This window comes from Thermomyces dupontii (assembly GCF_041956625.1).
Source record: "Thermomyces dupontii strain NRRL 2155 unplaced genomic scaffold VTN31scaffold_2, whole genome shotgun sequence".
Lineage (NCBI taxonomy): Eukaryota > Fungi > Ascomycota > Eurotiomycetes > Eurotiales > Trichocomaceae > Thermomyces > Thermomyces dupontii.
Genome location: NW_027192308.1, coordinates 888594 through 911942, shown reverse-complemented (window position 1 = coordinate 911942; position 23349 = coordinate 888594). Strand labels below are relative to the sequence as shown.

Sequence of the window (23349 nt, the reverse complement as noted above, 5' to 3'; positions counted from 1 at the left end):
ATGGAACGCTGCAGTATATACAACGGAATACATTCGCGTACCAAAATGCGCGGCTTGCCGCGGGACCGCTAGTTCGGGTTCCATGGAAACAGTGGCGAAGAAGCCGATTCTACGGAAGGTCTCGCCGCGAAGTGATCTGCTTTTGTTGCATTGCTAGCGATTGGGGGGTCGCGCGCCGGACCTGGGCACTCACTGGCGACCCGTGGGACAGCGGAGGAGAACCAAAGGGCCGCGGACGATGGGGGAGCAAATGATGCAAACAATTTCCAGACCTTATATGCACACTGCAGCAGATTAGTATAGTTAATAGTGTTATTATTACAATTCAATACCACCTTAATCGTACGGTATGGAGTAATGGAGTACTCGGACAGAGTTCTCCATACTCTCACCGTCTCGGTCTCTTCTAGTCTACTCCAAATCCACGCGCAATGCTCCTTGTCGCGACTGCTATCGCCAGAAGTATTCAAGCTTTTCCAGCTGAGGTACTCCGATTTCCATTTGGAGTATCAGAGCAGGATAGCATGAGTCAAAAAATACGCTAAAGTTCACACCGCTTCTTCCGCCATGATGCTCATGAGTCAGCTGAATATATGGCTTTCGAGGCATAGCACAAAGCTGCTGAATTGGATTATCAGAAGGCTTCCAACAAATGAGCTTTTGCCACGTAACGTCCCATCAGCATCATGTCTGCTATGCCATCAGCGAGAAGTTCAGAAGTGAAAGTACTTATATCAAGACAGTTACCCATTTGAAGGTCTCTCAGTTCTCACTCAGACTCGTAAAACCACTTACTAGTTTTCACATTTTCGAAGTTCAAAGAGGTATCTTTCAGTTCACACTGAGCACCCAATTAACTATTTTCTATCTGCTGCAGTGTGCACGTAAAATTCCCTGGTCCGGAAATGTACGTTTGCTCCATCGTCACCAGCCTTCTGGACAGTGAGTGCCCAGGTCCAGCGCGCGACCCCCCAATCGCTAGCATGCAAGAAAAGCAGATCACTTCCCGGCGAGACCTTCCGTCGAATGAACGGCTTCTTCGCCACTGTCTCCATGGAACCCGAACTAGCGGTCCCGCGGCAAGCCGCGCATTTTGGTACGCGAATGTACTCCGTTGTATACTGCAGCGTTCCATGGGCTCTATTTGCGTATTGTACGTTTGGCGCTTGGTTCGCTGGACACTTCCGCCAGGAAGGACTTCCAGAACGCAACAGAGTTGTCAATAACTATGAATGGTTGCGCCGCCCCCGCCCCCCCCCCCCCCCCCCCGGCCCGGACCAACGGCCTACAAACAACCATGCGTTGAAAAGTTAACTCCGGCGGCAGGGTCGCGTGCTAGTAGGTTGCTTGCCCGCCACTGAATGTCGTTACAAGCACAGTGACTTTCACCAGGCCAGGTCGTTGTGATCGGTTTACTTCCTGCTCTGTATGTCGTCAATTGTTCAGCTCAGCAGCGCAGTCTTCGGGCAAACCATGCATGCTTCGCAGCGTGCCAACTCTGATCCTCCGTCCGCTGCAACCGTTCCGCGACCAGCCCCATAGTCCACTTTGATCTCCTGAGCGGAAAACATGTCACGATCAAATCTTCCAGTCGCGCAGGGAGCTTTTAAAAAGCCACTTCCAGTGAGCAAACGCGTCGCCAACCGAAGACACCGCGCCTGGCCTGCTCACAGAGACCATTAAAGCTCCCGCGTCCGACCGATGTCTATCAACCAAGATGATGCTCCGGTATCGTCTATGGTCCGGACATTGATGAACGGGAAATTAACACCAAAGGCACGGTCAGTTTTTACTGTTTGCTTCATGTCGATGCTCCTTTACGACCGATGTCAACGTGAAGGCACGGATAAGTAGGATAAAATCGTATTTCTCTTCGGTTTTCGTGGGACATCGTGTTTCAAAGATACCCCAACCGAACTTCGAATACCTTTACATTTTTGTTTTCAGCGTGCAGCTCGGAAATCGTCCAACACACAGACGTCCCCTGCTCTCCGCTCCGTGAGCGTGCAGCGCGCGCCGAACCGCTAGTTTAATACAATACGATACAAGTCTGGGACGGTAAAAATTACTAGCGCCATACAAAGGGTCTTTTTGGGTAGGCTAACCGTACGGAGTAGTAGAAACCTTTTCGGCCGGCAGCTGTACGAAATCCACAACAACAAGGTAACAGAAGACGGTAACGACGTGTAATCTTCTCGACAAACACGAATGGTATATGATTGCAGGTGGCTTGCAGGGTGTATGTGTCATTGACCTTTATATATATATAACAAAAAAACTAGCCACACAGGAAGATTTTGTGTGTCCTTTTAAGCGAATATCACATGACCGGTGCCATGTATCCCACCCGTAATGCTCGTAAAACACCGTCTGTAACACCCGTAAATTCCAACAGCAGCAGATGAACCCCATAGTATGCCAAGCATGGGTTCATTTTTCTGTTGAAGGGATTAGTTTCCAGAGAGATTTTTGATCTGGTTCAACTGTTCAAGGTTCCATTCATGCCGCCTCGGATCGTGTTTGGCAAACCGGTTGATGGCGAAATCTGTCTCGCTTATGGTACTCCGTACGGGGTTTGTCGGATATGAGCCAGAAAGACGAGGGGCTGTGCTCAAACACGCGCGAGGAGCCTACACGTGGAAGACAAATATCAACTGGCTGATCTTCTCTTCTGACTCCCTACTCTACTCTTCCAGAGTCCAATTTCAGTTCTAGAGGCCCGCAAGATTTTGGTCCACGATATTAGTCCCTCCCTGGCCATCGAGATAACAGTAATCGAAACAGGCTTCACAAATTTCGCCGACATACGACAACAGTGAAGTTCCTATAGGACCTGGAGCTGCCGGTGCGGCTTGTCGCTGTTTAGTTTGTGCGTGGGAGACGGCTGCTTAAGCGGTCAGTTGACATCACCGAGCAAATCAAGGTACCCGTAGGGTTCTTGCCCGGCGAAGGAAACCAACCCCCCAACAAGCTCTTCGCCGCGAGGTAGGTCAGAGCGAGCCGCTGGCTTCCACCTTGTGTTGTAACAAAGTCGTATAACTTCTTGATGGGCGCGAGTTTTTGCGCCCAGCTACAACCCAAAGTGGTGTATGTGAAGGAGGGTCTCGATCAAGAACATTGGAATCTTGCGTAAAGTGCACACACATATCCACCGAACACGCAATGGGCCCGTGGGCCGGTGAATCCGACCAGCCGTTGGAACTATGGGATGGCGGAATGATCAGGATCGCGGTCCGGATTGTTTCCCTGACCGATTTCCTTGGCCGTTATTCATTTGACGTCCATCAGTAAAGTGCGCAGACCGTTCAATAGTCGCATGCGGGTCGCGAAGGCATCTGCTCTTCTTATCCAGCAACAGTCTGGCGACTTGTTCAATTTCCCTGCGAGGTGTTTCAAAAAGAAGGGATGGATTCTTCCAGTAGTTCTAAGACATTCCAGGAGGTCATACGATCATACTATGCATAGTCCGTGGCAAGGACAGGAGTGTGTTCACCTCTCGACATTGAATGAACACAAAAACCAACTTGCGAGGTGAATTCAGATTTGGAGTTCTTGTACGGGCATGGCTGAGTGGCAGTACCGACGCTACAAGTGCAATACTCGTACATTCTGGCAGCAATGTAGCCAAAAGCCACGCAGATCAATCTCGACCATTCCAACCCGAGGAGTTCTTTGGGAATATGCAAACTCGGCTTCCATTAAGTACGGCAAGGTTGGTCGCATCCAAGGCAAACTTGAGGTGCAAGAAATGTCTATCCTTACGTCTACATGTCGAACAGAGCCCTCTGAATGATAAAGAGCAGACAACATGACCATTCCCTGTAGCTTTCAGCCCAGACTCCTTGATCCGATTGTATCCCATTGATACCAAGGAAACAGTGCTAGGACATCTCTATCTTCCCCTCTTTCGCCGGGATCATGCAATGAAACGACACCCATGTCACACCCTAGAGAAGAAATAAACGTATGCATGTTGTTTCATCTCGTCAACATTATCCGCCTTCACAACCTTCTCATCGTTGAAGAGGAACCAGGAAGGTTCACCAGTCGTGGGATGTTCCTTGCGTATGAAGGCCACATAGTGCCTGACGATGGATTAGTAATGGAATTTGACCGTAATCCAGTAACGCGCAAACTGAGAATTTAAAGGAAGGCTTGTACTTACCCAGCATGGACCGAAGAGCCCTTGTGACAAACGATGGACCGAAGTTGATACCGCGCCGGTGTATTTGCGGTCCCGGGCGGCTCCTGGGCTTCTCCTTGCGCCTTATCTGAATCGGCAGCATTGTCACCGGGATCATCAGGGTGGCTGAAGACCCAGTCAAGGGCTCGGTTAACGTCGCCACCAGTGGCTGCCAGTGCTTTAGCAGCCTTGGCAGCGTCGATTCCCATTTCACCGAGCTGTGCAATCTTCTCAGGATCCTGCTGGGATGCGCCAGATTGAGCAGACGAAGCTGCAATTGGTTGGTCAATATCTGGGTCATCCATGTGGGCAAAGAGCCAATTCATGGCAGCCTCCGCATCACTGTTACCAGTAGCCTGAAGAGCCTTTTCACATCTCACTTGGGGGAATCCCATGCTGATGAGCTGTTCGAGGGCAACAGGGTTCGGAGTAAAGGTGGCCACGGGGTTTTCTTCTTCTGGCAAGGGTTCTTCATCTGGACGAGGACCCGTAGACAAATACGTCGTCAGGTCCAACGGTTCATCGCTCACTTCAACTGGGACATTCAGCTTGGTGGGGACCCAATTGATCAACTGGAAGCGCCGTGCGTTAATGACAAACTGTTGCGGAAGCGTCTTGAAAAGGGACCGCTTTCGGAAACCAGCGCGCGAACCGCAACCAGGGCAGCGCAGCTCCACCACCTCTTCTGCCGTAAAGATGTCGAGACATTCCTTGAGAGTCACCGACTCGTACGATGTACCACCCTCGCCAGAACCAGTCCCTGGATCAACGATAGGGCGCGCAGGTACCTGAACCGAGATATTGTCTTGTTCATCGACCTTGTAGCGAACCTTTCCACAGGAAAGACACTGCAGGCGTTGTTCGAGGCAGAAACGGAAGCTATTGACAGGATTCAAAGACCGTTCTGGATGTCGGGACAGGGAAATCAGTTTGAAGAGATGCAGCAGAAACTCAAATGCATCCTGTTGGCGCATTGTTGAAAATTCGGGGTGGTCACGTCCAACAAGATGTTTGAACATGGAGGGGGCAAGACCTTTCTGATGGGGCACTTCGGCTGAGTCGGGCACGCTTATTACGTCCGAATCCGGCTTCGAATAGCGGCCCGACAATAAGCCATCAGCAAGCTTGCGCAATTGGGTTTCCAAGTCCTCCGCAGGTGAGCGGGTCTCCGGCGGTACCTCGTCGGGACGGTGGTACCGAAGTTGGAACTCGGGCAACGAAAACAAACACTGCACGATACTTGACAAGTAGCAACTGTTGCCCAGATTCTTGAGCCCTGTGAATCCCGGGCCAAATACCGGTTGGAGTTCTTTCCCATCGTCCGAGGTCATGGAAAACTCCCATCGAAGGTTCTGCTCGATCTGCAGCTCCATCAAGCTCTTCTCCGTCTTCTCACGCTCCGCAATATTGATCCCCCAATGTGCCAGATGCGCAGCGAGCTCAGGGTCCGTGCGTTCCTCATTACACGTGTAGCAGTAGATGTCAGCGTTTCCTTCCGGTGTGATAGAGCCAAGCTTGACAACCACGCCGTGGGAAGTCGCATTAGAGTGTGCCAATGCATGGGAATTGCCTCCTACGCCTCCAAATTGGCTTCTGCCACAGCCAACGTGGCCGCATACCAAGCAGAGCCAAAGGTTTTCCTTCAGATCGCACATCGAACACTTATTCAGACCTTCAATTTTCTCCGGGCTTTCCTGGGATAAGCAGAGAGTATGCTCGCATGGAACGAACTCCTGCTCCCAAGCCTTGACTTCTTCTCGTTTTGAAAAGGTCAGCGCCTTCATTACTCCGTCGATCACCGTCGGGAGCCGGCCGCTGGATTTGTCGACGTCCTCATCACGGCAGGCATAGCACACAACTCTCGTCGTTGTGTCATAGCGATCCTCCTCCGTTTCCGCCGCGATGGCGAGCTTCGTGAGCTTTTGGGGCGGCTCATCACGCTGTCTCTTGTCAGATCCGAATCTTCTCTGTGACGAATGCGTCCCAAACACACCTGGACCTTCTTCCGCGTCCTCTTGATGTTTAGAGCCAGCGGATGATCCGTGCGTGAGTTGTGCAGCAGAGCATGGTTTCTATCCCCCGTGCAGCCGCCATTGAAGCAGTACAGACAGACATTTAAGCCCGATGGATCATCCTACGTCGTCTCAGTTGGGTTTCGTAACCGCACGACTTGGGAGCACGCACTATGGAGTCGAAGCACTGGGTGCAATCTTCTCGGTACACTGCCTGCGTTGCCGCTGGAGGCCGGAGGTCTAGAAATGGTCAACGGTGCGGGATTTGATGGTTAGCTGGCTGCAGGATTGACATACCGGCCGCATCAACATGGGAACAACGGGCCATCGTGGAGCTCTGGCGATGACCGAAGATGATCTGTGGTATAGAGTTCTCTCTATATAAGACGACGCAAGCAGGCAGCAAAAAGCTCGGATTCCAGAGCATCGCACCGGAGAGCTGGGAGAGCTGGGCGGGATGACGCGGGGACGAATGAGGAAGGTGGGGCGCCTTTCCTGTTTAGGAAATGTTTGGAAAACGCGGCCGCGTCTTTGCAGATCTGTCCGAGTCGCGTCAGGCTCTTCCCTCCTCGCTTCTTCGCCGCTGTCCGCTTCCATCGTCCCGTGAGCCCCTCGTCACATCGAGCCTCCGGTTATTGCCATTCAGAGACTCAGAAACGTTCCTCGGTATCATTGGAAGTCGTCTCCGCGGCGCGTCTGATCATGGAGTCGACCGATGATGTGTCCTCGCTGATCTCTGTGGGAGCTCTCAGGTATCGATCAGATTTACTTCGTTGGAGTGACGACGGAGATGTGTTGACAGTGTATCAGCGCCATCTTTGATCCGACCAAACCCGCCACGCCGCAACCAGTCGTCCAGTGTGTCCAACTCAAGTCGCTGGCTCCGCAACCAAATGGCCAGGAGAGATACCGTGCGGTTTTCAGTGACATTGCCAACTACGTCCAATCAATGTTGGCAACGCGTGAGTGCGGTCTGCGTATTGGACATCTTCGGATACTAACGTTTGTTGGCTGATGGGCAGAGGTCAATCATGTCGTGACTGAAGGGCTTCTTCAGAAGGGAAGTCTCGTTCGCCTCAAGGCGTTCCAGGCAAACTCTGTCAAGGGGAAAAAGTATGCTGCGACAAGAGTGCACTCCTGCTTGCTGCTTGCTGACCTACTGCCAGGATTCTAATTATTCTCGACCTAGAAGTCCTCACTCAGTATGGAGTGTACGAGAAAATCGGCGAACCGAAGCCGTTGGAGCCGAAGCAAGAAGAGGAAAGAGCTCAACCTCAACCCACGACAATCTCCAGTAATGGATTTTATGGTGCCAGTGTGCAGAGCGCGCATACGTCCGCTTCGGCTCAGAGACCAGCCGAACGTCGTGCCGGAACGTCGGCTTATACAACCATCTACCCCATCGAGGCCATTTCTCCATACTCCCAGAAATGGACAATCAAAGCTCGATGCATAAACAAGTCGAATATCCGAACTTGGCGCAACAGCAACTCGGAAGGCAGGCTGTTCAATGTCACCCTTATGGATGACAGCGGCGAGATCCGAGCCACTGGGTTCAACGAACAGTGTGACACGTTGTACGATGTCTTCCAGGAAGGCTCGGTCTACTACATCTCCAGCCCATGCCGTGTCAATATTGCAAAGAAGCAGTACTCGACCGTGAATAACGATTATGAATTGACTTTTGAGAGAGATACCGTCGTTGAGAGGGTACTGTCCACCTCCTAACGCTTGACAGTTTAAAAGACTAACCAAAGAATACAGGCCGAAGATTCGAATGATGTCCCGCAGGTTCGGTTCAATTTCACCAGCATCGGGGATCTCCAGTCAGTTGAGAAAGATACTACCATCGACGTTATCGGTATTCTCAAGGAAGTCGGGGAGACGTCTCAAATAACCTCCAAGACGACCAACCGGCCATACGACAAGCGCGACTTGACGCTGGTGGATAACAGCGGGTTCTCAGTCCGTCTCACTGTCTGGGGATCGACTGCAACTAATTTCAATGTCATGCCTGAATCTGTGGTTGCCTTCAAGGGTGTTAAGGTCTCTGGTTTCAATGGTAGAAGCCTGAGCCTTCTGAGCTCGGGGACAATGACCGTGGACCCAGATATCGAGGAAGCGCACAAACTCAAGGGGTGGTACGATGCCCAGGGACGATCCGATACATTTACATCGTACACTTCCACTGGCGCGGCCATGGGCAGCGGTGGTCGGACTGAATCGTTCAAGACCATCGCTCAGGTCCGGGAGGAACAGCTAGGCATGTCTGACCAGCCGGATTACTTCACTCTGAAAGTGACAATTGTCTACATCAAACCGGATAATCTGACCTATCCAGCATGCGCTTCTGGAACTTGCAACAAGAAAGTGACTGAACTCGATCCAGGTCAATGGCGCTGCGAGAAATGTGACAAGACCTTTCCTCAGCCCCAGCACCGTTATATCATGTTGATGAATGTCAGCGACCACACTGGCCAGCTATGGCTCAGTTGCTTCGACGAAGTGGGCAAGTTAGTCATGGGTGTAAGCGCTAATGAGCTCGTGGAAGCCAAGGAGGAGAACGAGCATGCCGCAGAGGAGATTATGCGGAATGCAAATTGCCGCACATGGATCTTCCGGTGCAGAGCCAAGACTGAATACTTTGGTGATCAGCAGAGGTTCGTTCATTTTAGCCGAATTTGGATGCACATCTTAACTGATGCTACTCGCAGGATGCGATATCAGGTTGCGTCTGCGCGACCGGTCAACTACAGCGAGGAAGCCTCGCGCCTAGCGGAGGTGATCAAATCGTACAGTCTGGCCTGAGGGAGATTTGTGGATGTGATTCGTCCCTTGTTCTTGCACTCTGGCCTTTCGGCTTTCATCCTTGTGTTTGTTCTATGTTCTTTGTGATTTGAGGATGCGGTTTACTGGCAGGCTGTACTCCAATGGGGAATCAAGGGTTGATATGGGTGAATCTTGTGAGGATCATCAGGATGTGCACAGTCACTCAACTTGTATTCGGGCGAGACCCTTTCCGTTCCGGTGAATTATCAATGCCAGCCGGCTTTAATTGGATCTTGAACAGTATTGACAGTCAATGCCGCGGCTTTGATGCCCAGGACCCAGTCGGTCTATTACCAACGATTGCGACAGAATTCCTCGGAAAGGACTGGTGGGACTCCTCTACTAGACATTGTGCGCACGAGTCATTGCAACCGCACGATGAAGCCCAGAGCCCCAACCCAGTTAATGATCACTGAAAGGCTGATCTGCCGGCTAGCTCAAGTCCTCATGGGGGTAAAGTCAGGCCCACTGCTGCCAGTATTCCGAACCTTTCAACCAACAACTTCAGTTGGTACGGGTAGACCTTTGATAGGTTATACTGGTTCGTAGCTTTCCGCCTTTTTCCCCGAGCGTCCTTGTGCATAGGACTTGACTCTCGGTCCATTTCTCCTTGTTGTGAACCGGCGAGGCATAGTGCTTGGCCCGCGACTGAGGTTCTCCGGAGGGTGAGAAAAAAAAAAAAACCTCAGCTACTAAGCAGCAGCCTTGCTCTATAGAGCGAATCGTAGATGCTGCTGACAAGATCCATATCCGAAGAAATGCAATGCCGAGGTTGATTCCGGCCAGTTGGCGTGGAGGGAGTGTACTATGAGCTGAGAGCGGGGTGATGAATATTTTCGGGATCATCAATCTATGACAGTGACAACGGAGCTGAATGTGCGGGATCGGTTCAGATGGGATTCCAGGCGAGATCTCCGGGGAACCCGCCGTTCAACGACCCGATGGTATCTTGAGAGGTTCAGTCCGAATTCCGAGAGTGCCGGAACCGGGAGTTGGGGGATTCCGGGATTTCGAATGGAATATGGGGCAGCATTGCGGAGGAAGAGTTGATACATCCATTTCTTAAACAACCAGATGGGGTTGACGACGTAATTCGACACCTCATCCCGGAGCGATACTTGATCCCCTCTCCAAGCACCGTCGAAACACATCCGATCCCGTTAACAACACGATGTCATCTTCAATGAGAGCGATTGGTAAGCAACGGGCACCACCATCTCCGATGGCCATCACACTAACTGCATCGGTCTTCAGGCATCAAAGGCGGAAAGGGTCCCGCCGATGCATTGTTTATTGAGGAAATCCCCAAGCCCGTGGCAGCGGCTGGGCAGGCAGTGGTCAAGATCAAGGCATTCGGTCTGAACCGGATGGATCTGCTGCAGCGGATGGGCATGTATCCGCTCCCGCCTCATGCACCCATCACGATGGGCGTTGAGTTCTCTGGGACGATCGAGGACATTCAAGACCCGAACAGCGGGTTCAAGATCGGCGATGAGGTTTTTGGGCTGGCCTACGGCGGTAAGCAAGCATACATAGTCCACGACGCCATGTGATGAATATCAAGAGGTCAGCAACTGAGCGACTCCGTGTGCGCCAGGTGCTTATGCCGAATATATCAGCGTGTCAACCAAGACGCTGATCCACAAACCGGCGGAAATCCCATGGGAGGAAGCTGCGGGTATTCCGGAGGTATTTTGCACCCATAGGTTACATGGACAGCCCACAATCCCCGGGCGGTGGTTTTGATTTTTTATTTTTTATTTTTTTGTAACCCAGCTAACTCAATGACCGCCTAGACCTGGTTCACCGCAACGCAAGCACTGCGTTTAATCGGCGGATTCGAGGCCGGGAAAACGGTCCTCTGGCACGCGGGTGCCTCCGCTGTGTCGATCTCCGGCATCCAGCTCTCCAAGGCCCTCGGTGCCAGCGAGATCTACGTCACCGCGGGCTCGCAGGAGAAGATCGACTTCTGCGTCAACGTGCTCGGCGCGACGGCTGGGTTCAACTACCGCACGCAGGATTGGGAGCAGGAGGTCCTCAAAGCCACCAACGGCCGAGGTGTCGACTTGATCATCGACTTCATTGGCGCGGGCTATTTCTCGAAGAATCTAACTGCGGCTGCCCTGGACGGCCGGATCGTACTGCTCGGGCTGATGGGCGGCGCTTCTCTGCCGGCTGGTGTGGACATTGGCGCCATTCTCAGGAAGCGGCTCCGAATCGAGGGAAGCACGTTGCGAAGTCGTGACTTGGATTACGTGAAGAAATTGCGGGATACGGTGGTGCAAGATGCTCTGCCCAGGTTCCTGAGCGGCCAGTTCAAGGTCTACGTTGAACGAGTGTTTCCGTTCGAGAACATCATCGAGGCGCACAAGTTGCTCGAGAGTAACCAGACAAAGGGCAAGGTCGTGTGTACGATATAGCTTCCTCCGCATGAAAGGCATGCCTGTTAGTTATTGCTTCAAATCTATGGCTCGGAATCCGGAAGCATGGTATATACTACTTGGCCTTGTACTCGTCCATAATCACGAAGCAAACAGCATTTGAATGCAAAAAACGTCCTATGTACAAACAATTGCAATTCGACGCCCAAATCGCCTAGCTACTATTCGATGTGCGGTATCATCACCACTTTCACCGCCCCATTTTGTCGCGGGCAGTATCTGCTGTCTCTGAACACCCTCCGCCACGGTCGGCCGTTCTCTTCTCTACTCCCCCCTTGGAGATACTTCCTGGTGAAGGCAGCGGCAACACGTCCGTGCTTCCTCGAGGATGTCATTTCCACAGCAATAATTGCTCTCTCTTGTTGTATGATCGCCAACTGCGGAGCATGAACTTGTCAGGATGAGTTGTGACTGTCCTTGACATTTATTGATGGTCAATGGCAAATTCTACCCGGACAGGACTTGATAACACGGTTTATGCGGGAGAGATCACGTAACCCTCATTGCTGGTCAGCTTCACTTCGTAAACTAAGCGGAATTGCTCCCGAAATAAGTCCCCGTTGATGACGACAACCACAAACGGGAAGACGTTTGGTTTAGTGCTAGGCGGGACCCGCTGTAAAGCCCATGGTGACGGCCCGAATCTGCGGGAGATGAGGAGGCTCGGTTGTTTAAGTTCTGTTGTTGTGACAAACATGTACATAGCTGCTGCCTCAGGTAGTATTAGAGACTAGAGAGCCTCAGACAGAACCCAGTGTTAGGGGTCGAAGAGTCATGTGAAGGGTCTAAGCGAGGGATAGTATAAAACCGACGCTGCCCCTGCTCTGGGAAGATCAGGATTCAGTTTGTGCACAACCGGCGATATCAGACAATAGCATCGGATGCAACGGTTGCAGGCATTCTGTATCGATTCGCAGTTCTACTTCTCCTTAGGCATTCATAGGAGTCCTTACGCCCTTTGACAGCTGGAGATACGATTTACGAAAACTTTGGCTTCACAGAGTCGTTTCACGGCGCGCTTCAGCAGGTAGTCTCTGCCCCCCGGCAAGTGATTCCGCTTGCCAGCGAGAAAGGTGTAGCCGGGCGTGGTGTTTGCAGTGTCATCATCCAGGTATACCACCGTAGTCGAATGGTCTTCAACAGATCTCACAACCTTGCCGGCGTCCAAGCGCGGCCCGTGCCGACGGGGCTCCAGAGATAAGGACCCATTTCCGGGGTGGCAAGTTGGTCGGAGGCTTTCTTGGAGAACACGTCACGGTACGCTCTGTAGCAGTCTGGAAGTTTCTCATCTATAAGTTGTTTCTCGTCCTCCAGATGCGTTCTGTTTTCGATGGGCCCAATCGAGCTCGTTGAGTGTGATGACAAAACACTCGGACTTTGGGCTACGCACATGCCTCTTGAACGTTTCTGCGCCGACGAAGACGAGGTCAATCGTGGTGGAAACTTGAGTCTTGAATTGCACCTTCTTTGGTCCCGGCTGTGATGCTGTTAGGGCCTGCAAATGCCTTTGCCTCAGGCTACTGTGCTTTGGCAGGGCTAGTCTGACGTGACCAATTTCTTGTCCTGAGATGGTTTTCGTCCTCCCTAGGACTTGCTCTTCTCCCTATTCTTATTATTAGCACTTTGAATGAGATTTCCTGCGCTAGATTGACAGTCAAATCCCAGTAGCTGTGCCTGCCTTTGAGGTCGTAAGATTACGCCAAGGATCAGCTCCGAGCTCTCTGACGACCGCGTCCTCCTGCGCCCCCTCTATGCACTTGGCGATGTGGCCAACTTTCCCGCATTTGTAGCACGCCCTTGCGTCTAGGTCTTTGTCGGGAGGATCGTCGCTGGTCTCCCTACCAGTCATTCTGTCAAGGACCTTGCTGGTATTTCGATCACGGCTTCTCGTCCAACCCTGGCGCGCGTCTGATTCCGCGATGCTCTTCAACTGATGCGCGGTGGCGGAGCATGCAGTCACAAACACGCCGAAGGTGTCCTCCCTGGCGTGTTCCCATATCACAAGTTCCCGAAGACGCGAGTACAGCTTGGCGAATATTCAGGTAGAACTCTACTCGTCTCCCTTGATTTTCTCTTCGTATGCCAACTGCATGAATCGGGTGTGGAACGAGTGGGAATCGTCCTTCAAGCGTATGGTGAGCTTATGAAAAGGCTTCCTGCGCCTTGTCAATCGGATTGGGGTCTCGATAGACTTCCTCGAGTTTCGCGAAGAGCTGCTCTACTAGTAGTCTCTGCGCACATGGGGTTCTCGTTGCCAAGAATGGTCTGCGGCTTCGCCCCTGATGCGTCCTGCAACATCGGCAATTCGAAGTTCATCGGTACTGTATCGATCCGCGTTCTCCTCGAGCTTCCGCTTCGTGGCGAGAATCCAATCTTCAAACTTGGGATCTGTCTCTTTGCCGTCTTTCTTGCCTCGAAAAACCGGGGGGATCGGCGACCTCAGACTTTTGTGGCTTCGGGGCAAAGTTCTCCGGTGTCAGCAGTAATGGCATTCGGTGTGGCACTCAGTTCCCGTCCAGACTGCATTTCCTTGACTCGGCGTCCAAGGACGAGTCACTCTGCCTTGTAGTCATTGCGCTCTTCCTTGAGGGTTTCGACCTTGTTTCTGAGCTCGGCAATCTAATCACTCGAGGTCGTTGGCCTTCTCTTTGATGGACTTGTCCTTATTCTCGGAGGTCGCTTTCGAATGGTGAAGTTTTTTCACCTCCTCGTGAACCTTCGCAAAGATAATCGTCGGGTCTCTGTAGATCTGTTGCGGGTTCTCCGAGACCTTTTCCTCGAACTCGTCAAACCCGATTTTCTGTTGTCCGTGGGGGCCATCCGCGAGGCAGTGCCAGAGCGTTTGCGGCCCCTCACTCTCAATCGTCTCGCTCTCTGGTCGATCAGACCTTTCGGACCTTCTGGTTCTGATGGGCATCTTCACTAAACGTCTGTAGAGTGCTGACAGGGAAGGGGGAGTTCGTCGGGATCAAGACAGATGCTACTGAGTTCACAGTAGCTGCGCGAGATGAAGGGATGCGGAAGTTATTAACAGAAAACTTGCAAAATGGCAACTGAAGAAGATCCCTAGTGCGACTGATAGCCCGCTGATGATTGATGAAGTCCTGAAATCTGACGCTCTCCGTCGCTTTGGGAGCAACAAAAACCAGGCACGCATCGGTGGGAATGACGAGATGTTCGGTGGTAACGGCAGTACAGATCGGTGGGCAGGCTGATTGAGGGTACAATGACATCCGTATACCCTCCAGTAACGCATCGGAGAGAGTCCGGCACCAGAACCCCATTATCTCCTGTCAGCATCCTCCAGCCCACCGCAAGTTGCTCGACAGATGGCAGATTAGCCACAGCTAGTAGACAACCCAATTGATTGAACGCGAGAGAGAGGTCCCGGTTAGCCACCTCTACGTCAATTGTGTTGAACCCCTTGTGGTAGAGCGTGACCAAGGCCGCCATTCCATTTTCAGCAAGGACATCACCCCGGGCATTGTTGGCAGTGTTAACATGTTGAATGCTAAGATTTTCCGGAGCGCGGGCAGGCGCTCTTCTGGTCAAATGAATCAGGACCGCGAACTGTTGCTTCAACTCGTAGGAGTACAGACTCTTCGGGAAGACGGTTGCGAGCTTCGGTGTTGAGGTCTGGTCTGCTTACTGGTGCAGAAGGCAGAATGTCATCCACTTGCAGGGTAACACTGGTGGAAGGGTCCCTTGCGTAGATATCGAATGAAAATAGTCGTGTAATTACTCGTTTCATATGACCTGCGGATTCGTCAATCCATGGTTGAATCTCCAGGGCAGCTGGCTTGGGAGCGGGCCGAAACTTTCACCACTGTGAAGTGGTGAATGATCTTTGTGAAGATACTCTCGGCCCATTCATGCTCATCCGTAGTCGGGTCTGAGGAGGGGGACAATGATTCCTGCCGCCCTGGCTGAATCCATCTCTAGTGAAATGTGTCGTGTTCGGGCACGAAGGAGGATTTGCGCGTTGGGCTGCTGGCTCAAAGGCCTTGTATCATGTATATAAGGAGCATGTGGGCATGATAGGACCGCAATGTATAATGGTACGCCGAAATTTTCTGTGGATTCCTCTGCCTCGTGTAAAAGAGAGACGCGGAAGCTGACTCTCACACGCGAAATAGGTCATCAGCAATGACCCGGACAGGAAGCACAAAAGTTGTACCCGGCATGGGACCATGAGATATGCTGATAACGGGCAGGGAAATTCATCTCAAAAAGTGACAATCTTTCTGCAGTTGTGCTTTGCTGTGCTGTTCTTTCTCAGACTAACAGTGAAGTACCTACCATGGTTATCTGGAAACAATAAGGGGAGAGTGAGTACTATGATAGTGAATAGTGGACTCTCATTCAATTGCAAGGGCCCAAGGCACTTTTCACCTTCAACGTCTCTCACATGAAATTCCTCATGTAACTATATCAACCGATAAGGTTATCTGAGTCGTCCCGTTCCAAGTCTTCCGGCAAATCGTCGTGGTGAATGGCGAAGTATACCTATCTATCGGCATGTTAGACTTGATTTAAATGCCATAGTTTCGGCCAGAGCTTGCTATGTTCATAAATTAACCTCTTGAAGAAAGAATTCCGAAAGATGTATAAAGACGAACAAGGACCCTCTATGGCTTGCAGAAACCTCAGATCGCACCTTGAAAGGAAGCGCCATTCGCGAATGGTGATGGGTGTTGTTATCGATAAGTTGATAACGTATCCTTATCTTATCATCAGATCAGTGTGAAACCTGGAAAAATGGGGCGGTCACCGCTGGCAGAATCAACAGAATTAGTTGATGTGAAAAATTCCAGACATGAAGCTGATACGAGAGCAGACGAGGCATACTACTTGTAGATTGCACCCGCAGCCTCATTGGCATCATCGGGGCTGCCAATTACAGTAGTAGAGAGAGAGACTCGCAATATGTCCAAACGAAAACTCTCATCCGAGGAGAGCCCTCGAAAAAAGGCGAAGACAGACCGCAAATCCAAGAAGCACGCCGACGCAGATCAGAAGGGCGAGAAGAGCAGAAAAGAGAAGAAACATGACAATAGTGGCTACGTTGAGTCGCCCGCCCTGTCGGCGCTTCCGCAGGAACAAATCGACTCCTTCCTCAAGTCCAACACGATAGAAATCTCGGATCCGCATGCGGAGGAGGGCGCGAGTCTCCGGCCGCTCATTTCGTTCGATTACCTCCCGTCGAGTGACAGCGATTTGTACGGACCGCTGAAGGGCTTCGCAGCCCCGACATCGATCCAGGCAGCCGCATGGCCATTGTTGTTCTCCGGTCGGGATGTGATTGGCATCGCGGAAACGGGCAGTGGGAAGACCCTGGCTTTTGGTCTGCCTTGCCTGAGGAAGGTGATTGAGTTGAAAGAAAAGAAGAAGAGGAACAAGGAGAAAAAGTCGCCGCGGCCTCAGGCGGTGATCCTGACACCCACTCGAGAGTTGGCGTTGCAGGTTCACGACCAGCTGGCCAAATTCACGTCCCTGGTTGGCGTCCGGGTGACCTGCGTGTTTGGCGGAGTGGACAAGAACGAGCAGCGGGAGGCGCTCAAGACCACCGCCATTGTCGTGGCGACACCCGGACGGTTGAAGGACCTACAAAGTGATAGGTCGATCGACCTGGGCAAGGTCAAGTACCTGGTTCTGGACGAGGCCGATCGGATGCTGGACAAGGGTTTCGAGCAGGACATCCGCGAGATCATCTCGCACATGCCGACATCGCGTCGCCAGACAGCCATGTTTACTGCGACGTGGCCGCCGTCCGTGCGGCGGTTGGCGGAGAGCTTCACGCGCAACGCGGCCACCATCACCATCGGCGGCGAGCCCTCGTCGGACCCGCGCGCAAACACGCGCATCAAGCAGGTCGTCGAGGTGATCAGCCCCCGGGACAAGGAGCAGCGGCTGTTGCAGGTTCTGGCGCGCCTGCAGAGCAAGGCGACGGGGCGGGATCAGGACCGGGTGCTGGTGTTCTGCCTGTACAAGAAAGAAGCCATGCGGATTGAGCGGTTGATCAAGTCCAAGGGCTACAAGGTGGCTGGGATACATGGCGACCTGAGCCAGAGTGAACGATTCAAGAGTCTAGACGCGTTCAAGTCGGGCAAGGTCACCATCCTCGTGGCTACAGACGTGGCTGCGCGTGGGTTGGATATCCCTGCTGTCAAGGCTGTTGTCAACGTCACCTTTCCGCTGACCATTGAGGACTACGTCCACCGTATTGGGAGGTAAGATACTCTTTGATCGTGTCTTGGAATTTCTAGACTAACGAAGAGCCACCAGGACTGGTCGTGCTGGAGCCGAGGGCTACGCCATTACTCTCTTCACGGAGAATGACAAGACACATTCTGGCTCGTAAGTTCATCCTCAATTAGCTAATTGTCGTCTGTTGCTAATCATGCGGCCTTGTGCCAGGCTGATCAACGTCCTCAAGGCAGCTAATCAAGAGGTGCCCGAGGCTCTTCTGAAGTTTGGCACCACGGTCAAGAAGAAGCAGCATAGTGCCTATGGCGCCTTCTTCAAGGAAGTTGACACTACAAAGTCGGCGACCAAGATCACCTTTGATGACTGAATTTGCTGGACTGTCTGGCAGGTCCGAATCTTTCGTAGAGACTGAATAGATATTTGCGTTCCGAGAATAGACTGTTGCAACCTTTTATCAGCACCCGAACCTTGCTTGAGACGACGGTCTTGTCGGGCGACTTACACTGCCAGAGCAAAAGCGGCTGATAGACTGAGGGATTGAGATATCTCATAGATATTTCTTCCCGTATTTCGAGGAGCCACCGCAGTGACTGACACTGCCAGAATAGACAGCCCGATTGTCTGCAGCCCTGGGGAAACCTCTGCCAGGCTCAAATCCGATCCCTGCTGCCGGAGATAGCGCTTGATATACACCCAGCTCCATACGGTTCTGACAGCCATATTGGCAATGTTCGCCAACACCAACCCGACGGCGCCCCATTCCAGGACACGGAGAAACACAAACGATACTGCAGCAAAACACGTAGAGAACCCGCCCATCCAGACGGCCTGTCTGCGTATATCAGCGGGGCTGATAACAGCCGCCACAAAGGCCTCGGTGATACCGTTGAAAGCGAGGAAAGGGATGTAGAAGCAGTAGGCAGAGAGCAGGGTTTCCACTTTCGGGGACATCCAGCGCGCCCCGATCAGAAAGCGTAATCCTACAGGAACCACGCTTGGACCAATACCGACGGCCAGAATAGCCAAAATCCCGTAGGCGCGCAGGATATCGGCCAGATGGGACTTGGCTTTGTTGACGCCGGATGATTTCTGGGCGTCCGTGTCTGGCGCGTGCAGATATTTGGCAAAGAGATTGCGGCTGCTTTCCTCGATGGGCTGGAAGAAGATGCGTGCCACGAGGCCGCCGTAGTTGGAAGCCAGGGCGTACATGCCTTGGTCCTCGAGACTTGACAATGCCGCGAGGATCATCGAGTCGCCCTGCGTGAGCAGGTGCTTGACGATCAGTTGGAGGTAGACATTGGCACCGATCCAGACTAGCCGGCGCGAAAATCTTTGACATAGATATCGCGTTTCGCTCCTTGGAATGATCAGCGACGACCACCGCTGTCTCTTCGCAAAAGCACACCTTTGTTGCAGTTTCGTCAACAAGAACGAGAAGTTCCTCGACTGTCTTGATCCGATAACCATCTGCCACGAATACCCAACACACAAAGCAATGGCATACGCCACGAACCCCAAGGCAAAGGGCAGAACGCCCACCTCACGAGCTGTCCAGGCTGCCCATGAACTTGTGCCGCAGACGGCTAGACTTTTGGCTACCGCGGCCATCGTCTCGACCCTCGCCCGATCCTTGTAGAGCATGCGGTGCTGAATCAGAGCAAAGAACGGTTCCGTGGCCAATTCCACCAGATTAGACACACCAACCAGCACCACGCTGATTCTGAAATAGGGCATGGAGGTAATCGTCTCGGAGGACCAGGAATCATACCACCAGCCCAGCAATATCGTAACTGGCATCCCTAAGATCAGGGCAAGGTAGGATAGATTGATGACGGTCTGCGACGCAACTGCGTCGCGAGACTGGGTTCGACTGCCAGGGTCATCTTGCGCGCCTTTGGTCCCAGCATCTCTGGGGAAGTTTTGCGTTTTGTCTCCGGCCTGATCAGTCCCATCAGCGGCCGATGGCTCTCGCTGGATGGCCGTCCGTAGCCATTCCCTCGAGAAATACAGCGCCGTAATGGAGTACAGTTCCAGCTGCGTTGCAACGCCCAGGACTCGTGGCGACAAGTGTCGCAGGACGACCTGGTTGGAAGCAAACGTCAGGACGCGCGACACGAGCTGGATCAAGATCAGGAATGTTGTGCCTTGGGAGGCGGCCTGGGTCTGCGATGTCATCGCGATGGAGGATGGAGGATCCGCTAGGCATTCGAAGCCATTTTATCTTGTCAATGGTCTCTCCTGCTGCAGTTCATGATGAACTCCCCGAGATGTAAAGACACGTTGACGTTGATGAATCGCCCCACCCCTAGGTGAGTCTCGAGGATCCCGTCAGTTAAGATGTCCACGGGCATATGAAAATGATCTACGATATTGTACTCGTTAAAGTCATAATCATAATCGTAAGATGCATCCGTTCGATTGTAATCATGCAACCAAGTCTTACAATCGAGAAACAATACAACTAAGTCATCTACGAAAAACCGTCCCAAGTACTGACTTCGCGGGATGGGAATATTTTACTACACAAAGCAATGCATCCAGTCTAGAACGGCGGCAGATAGAACGGATAGGCGCCGTTTTTCATACGGAACACGCTGAGGAGAAAGCTGTAGAGGGCAAAGAGCGTCGCACCGCAGACAAGAACTGCCAGTTGCTGGACCTTGACATCTTGGATCCGAGGGACTTTCAGCGCAAGCGTGATGGTCGAGAATGCCAGTGAGCCGTCTGAACCACCACGGTTAGCAGACTCATCAACGAACAGAAAACCTGGCTACACTCACACAACGCCGCAATGATTTGCGTCTCCAAGCCGAACTGGCTCGAGAAGCCCCTGGCGAAATAGCTGATGCCGCCCCTCCCATCGCCCGCTACATACGGCATTTGACGGATATGATTAAACATTTGTCCACTCGTAAACAGGAGGATCGCGATCAGGCTAGCTGCCGCCCACAGCTTCCGATTCTGTATGATAGGCATCACGTACGGCGAGGCTACGGTCGCAACTGTGACGAGCCCCATAAGAAGCGTGATCACGGATGCAATGCGACCGTAATTGATCGGTTTGACCAGCGGCGGCTTCGGTCCGTCGGGAAGATGGCGGTTGAGCCAGTCGTAGAACTGCTCGGCGTTTGCGAAGCTGTCGTCCTGGTGTTAACCTGAGACGGCCGAGGAACGAGGAGCCGAAAGAATGCCTACCTGGTAAACTCGTACCGATACGGTGCGCCATTGTTCTTCGCATGCGGCCCAACAGTGGGAGGGAACAGGAGAGCAACGGGTGCTGTTTTGAGTTGTAGCTGAGGTCATGGTGAGCCTTGCATATCCCATAGGCAGTGAGCAATGGTGATATCGTACTCTCTGGAAGATTTTCCGGCCATTTTTGAACTCAAGAGTGCCCAAGAGGAGCTTGATATCGGTCGATTGAGCGCCCTTGGCCCAGCTCCGTGCAACGAGTTCCCATTCTGGTTGGAAGACTTCACACAACTCACAGCCGTACCGCGCTTCCAACGTGGTAAGAAGGACGGCCATATGGAAGTCCCGAGGTGTGCCAGTCAGCTCTTCGTAGAGGTCATCATTCAGGTTGAGGGAGCGAGTGCCGGCGAGAGACCGGTAATGCTCGAAGGTGTCGGGCGACGATTTGGCAGCGAAGGCCACTGACGCCGTACACGCCAGCGCCAGGAGAGAGAAAAACCTCATTTCGAGCAGGGTGCAGGCCGAATGCACTGACTCGAAATAATAGAGTTGTCTGGACGAAAGGAATATCGGCTTCGTGGATCGTCGTTGGAGTGGTCTTGTAGGATTTACTCTTAGGTGTCCTGTTTGGATCGATCCACCGCCTCCGTCATTGATTGATCCTCCACGCGTCAACCCCTTCATTACACGTTCGCCTCGGGGACTCCTTTACGGCCAGACACAATGGCCCTGGCTTCATGTCAAGAATTGTGTCCCGCGCGTGAGGTGCGACACTACCCAAACCCGGTGTTGCCAATCTAACCCGCGTCGCGTCCGCAGTACGAATTGTCCCTCAGGACCGCGCAGTTGGAGAATGCATACCAGAAATGCCTCGCCGAAGTGAGACACATTGTTGACAGCGAGCGCGCCCGTGCCACACGCGTTGATTGCCTGCTTCTCGCCGCCGACAAGGACCAGCTACAACTCCAATGCCAGCAAACAGAGACCCAGGTCGCGCAACTGCTCGCAGGGGAGTCGGATACTCAGCAGCAATTACGAGATGCGCAGGATGAAATCTCGAGCCTACAATCATCGCTGCGCGAGAGCGCGAAGACGATTGAAGAATTGGAGGTACGAGGTGACTTGATGGCATTGCTGGACGACCTTTGCCTGGCAGTGCGTGGTTCTAATGAAGCGAACAGGATGAACTCGATGCGCAACGCCAGAAACTGGCTGAGTACGAAAACGCGCTCGCAGACAAACGCAGTCTTACAAAACAGCTTTCGAGTCTGCAAGAGGAGACGGAGCGTCTAAGAAAGCAGGCCAGCTCTCATCAAACCCTAGTCTCTGAGAAACTCGCACTCGAACGCCAACTGAACTCCCTAGAAGTCCAATTAGAAAACGAAAGACGCGCGTTCGAGCGAACAAAGGCCGAGTCGCGGGCGGCTAGCGACAGAAAAGCTCAAGAAAAGCTAGAAATATTACAGGCAGAACTGGACAGGGAAATTGCCGAACGAAGCCGGCTCGAAAAGGAACAGCAGGACAAGGCCGCTGAATGGGAGAACCAGAAAAAGGCATTGGAGGAGAAGCTTCAAACGCTACGGAAACAGCTGCGCACGACCAAAGATAAATTAAAGGAAGCACAAGAAAGCATGGAGCAGCCATCCATCATCACGCGGACGGACCGGACGAGCCAGACAGGGTCGCGCACCCAGACAGTCCCGCTCAGAACATCAGGGTTCGATCCGGACATGGCAATCGCGACACCTGGTGCCCCAAAGGTGGCAAATCCAGTGAAGCGGGCGTCTGCGGCGCCTGGAGACAAATCTACCTTTTCAATCACACCGTACCTGAACCGAACGCAGAACGCGCTGGACGCGTCGTCCAGCTCGGACCACGAAGAGCATGCGGGTGCGCAATCTGACGATGATGATGATGACCGCCCGGCTCAGAGACCTCCCCGTCGACGAGCTGGCAACGATGATGAAGGAGGACCCGCCGCCGATGACCGACCCGAGCAGCCTGTAGCTCAGCCCGAGAAGCGGCAGGCGAAGAGCACCAAGCCCACGCGTCCGAGTGACACGGAAGAAGGCGAAGACGCAGCACTCATCAAAAGAACAACGACCGCGGACGGGAAACAGAACGTCAAGAAGCGCAAGATCCTGGGGGCACAGCGCGAGCGGGTGCTGCTTGAGGAGGATGAGGATGAGGGCGACGGGCTGCCGGATATTGGTGTCAAGGATCGACGCTTGGGGCAGGGGATCAGTCTGGGTCGACCGGCATTGACCAAGTCGAGTCGCACGTTTGATACGTCGGGATTTTCTCCGCTGAAACGGGCTAAGCGGTTGATATGAAGTCGCGGGCAAGGTAACGACTATATTGTAAATTATGATCGATGCTGTAAATAATATGTCTGGCAGACAACTGTGGTCGATTTTCATCGTAGAACGACTACCTCGCTTGGCGTCTAGTAAGGACATACGGCTGGCTCTACGCGTGTTTTATCGCC

General features: G+C 52.7%; 7 protein-coding genes across 7 annotated transcripts; 5 read left to right on the top strand and 2 right to left on the bottom strand.

Annotated features, from left to right (window-relative positions):
- Nucleotides 1-3940: 3940 nt before the first annotated feature.
- On the bottom strand, nt 3941-6523 carry VTN31DRAFT_2706 (uncharacterized protein; the record flags this gene model as incomplete). The annotated part of the gene is made up of 5 exons (XM_069402904.1): nt 3941-4085; nt 4166-6123; nt 6177-6317; nt 6368-6435; nt 6493-6523. The coding sequence occupies 5 exons, from the start codon at nt 6521-6523 to the stop codon at nt 3941-3943; spliced, it is 2343 nt and encodes a 780-aa protein (XP_069262139.1).
- A 374-nt stretch (nt 6524-6897) lies between these two features.
- VTN31DRAFT_2705 (uncharacterized protein) lies at nt 6898-9003 on the top strand (the record flags this gene model as incomplete). Its single annotated transcript, XM_069402903.1, has 6 exons — nt 6898-6947; nt 7006-7157; nt 7218-7308; nt 7362-7905; nt 7960-8855; nt 8910-9003. 6 exons carry the CDS (start codon nt 6898-6900, stop codon nt 9001-9003), a joined length of 1827 nt encoding a protein of 608 aa, XP_069262138.1.
- Nucleotides 9004-10195: 1192 nt separating this feature from the next.
- VTN31DRAFT_2704 (uncharacterized protein) lies at nt 10196-11444 on the top strand (the record flags this gene model as incomplete). The annotated part of the gene is made up of 4 exons (XM_069402902.1): nt 10196-10220; nt 10279-10542; nt 10622-10713; nt 10821-11444. The coding sequence occupies 4 exons, from the start codon at nt 10196-10198 to the stop codon at nt 11442-11444; spliced, it is 1005 nt and encodes a 334-aa protein (XP_069262137.1).
- A 1954-nt stretch (nt 11445-13398) lies between these two features.
- On the top strand, nt 13399-14034 carry VTN31DRAFT_2703 (uncharacterized protein; the record flags this gene model as incomplete). Its single annotated transcript, XM_069402901.1, has 1 exon — nt 13399-14034. The coding sequence occupies one exon, from the start codon at nt 13399-13401 to the stop codon at nt 14032-14034; it is 636 nt and encodes a 211-aa protein (XP_069262136.1).
- Nucleotides 14035-16391: 2357 nt separating this feature from the next.
- On the top strand, nt 16392-18039 carry VTN31DRAFT_2702 (uncharacterized protein; the record flags this gene model as incomplete). The annotated part of the gene is made up of 3 exons (XM_069402900.1): nt 16392-17695; nt 17751-17822; nt 17883-18039. 3 exons carry the CDS (start codon nt 16392-16394, stop codon nt 18037-18039), a joined length of 1533 nt encoding a protein of 510 aa, XP_069262135.1.
- Nucleotides 18040-20214: 2175 nt separating this feature from the next.
- On the bottom strand, nt 20215-21365 carry VTN31DRAFT_2701 (uncharacterized protein; the record flags this gene model as incomplete). Its single annotated transcript, XM_069402899.1, has 4 exons — nt 20215-20396; nt 20453-20808; nt 20868-20965; nt 21024-21365. The coding sequence occupies 4 exons, from the start codon at nt 21363-21365 to the stop codon at nt 20215-20217; spliced, it is 978 nt and encodes a 325-aa protein (XP_069262134.1).
- Nucleotides 21366-21584: 219 nt separating this feature from the next.
- VTN31DRAFT_2700 (uncharacterized protein) lies at nt 21585-23194 on the top strand (the record flags this gene model as incomplete). Its single annotated transcript, XM_069402898.1, has 3 exons — nt 21585-21626; nt 21681-21971; nt 22043-23194. The coding sequence occupies 3 exons, from the start codon at nt 21585-21587 to the stop codon at nt 23192-23194; spliced, it is 1485 nt and encodes a 494-aa protein (XP_069262133.1).
- Nucleotides 23195-23349: the final 155 nt, after the last annotated feature.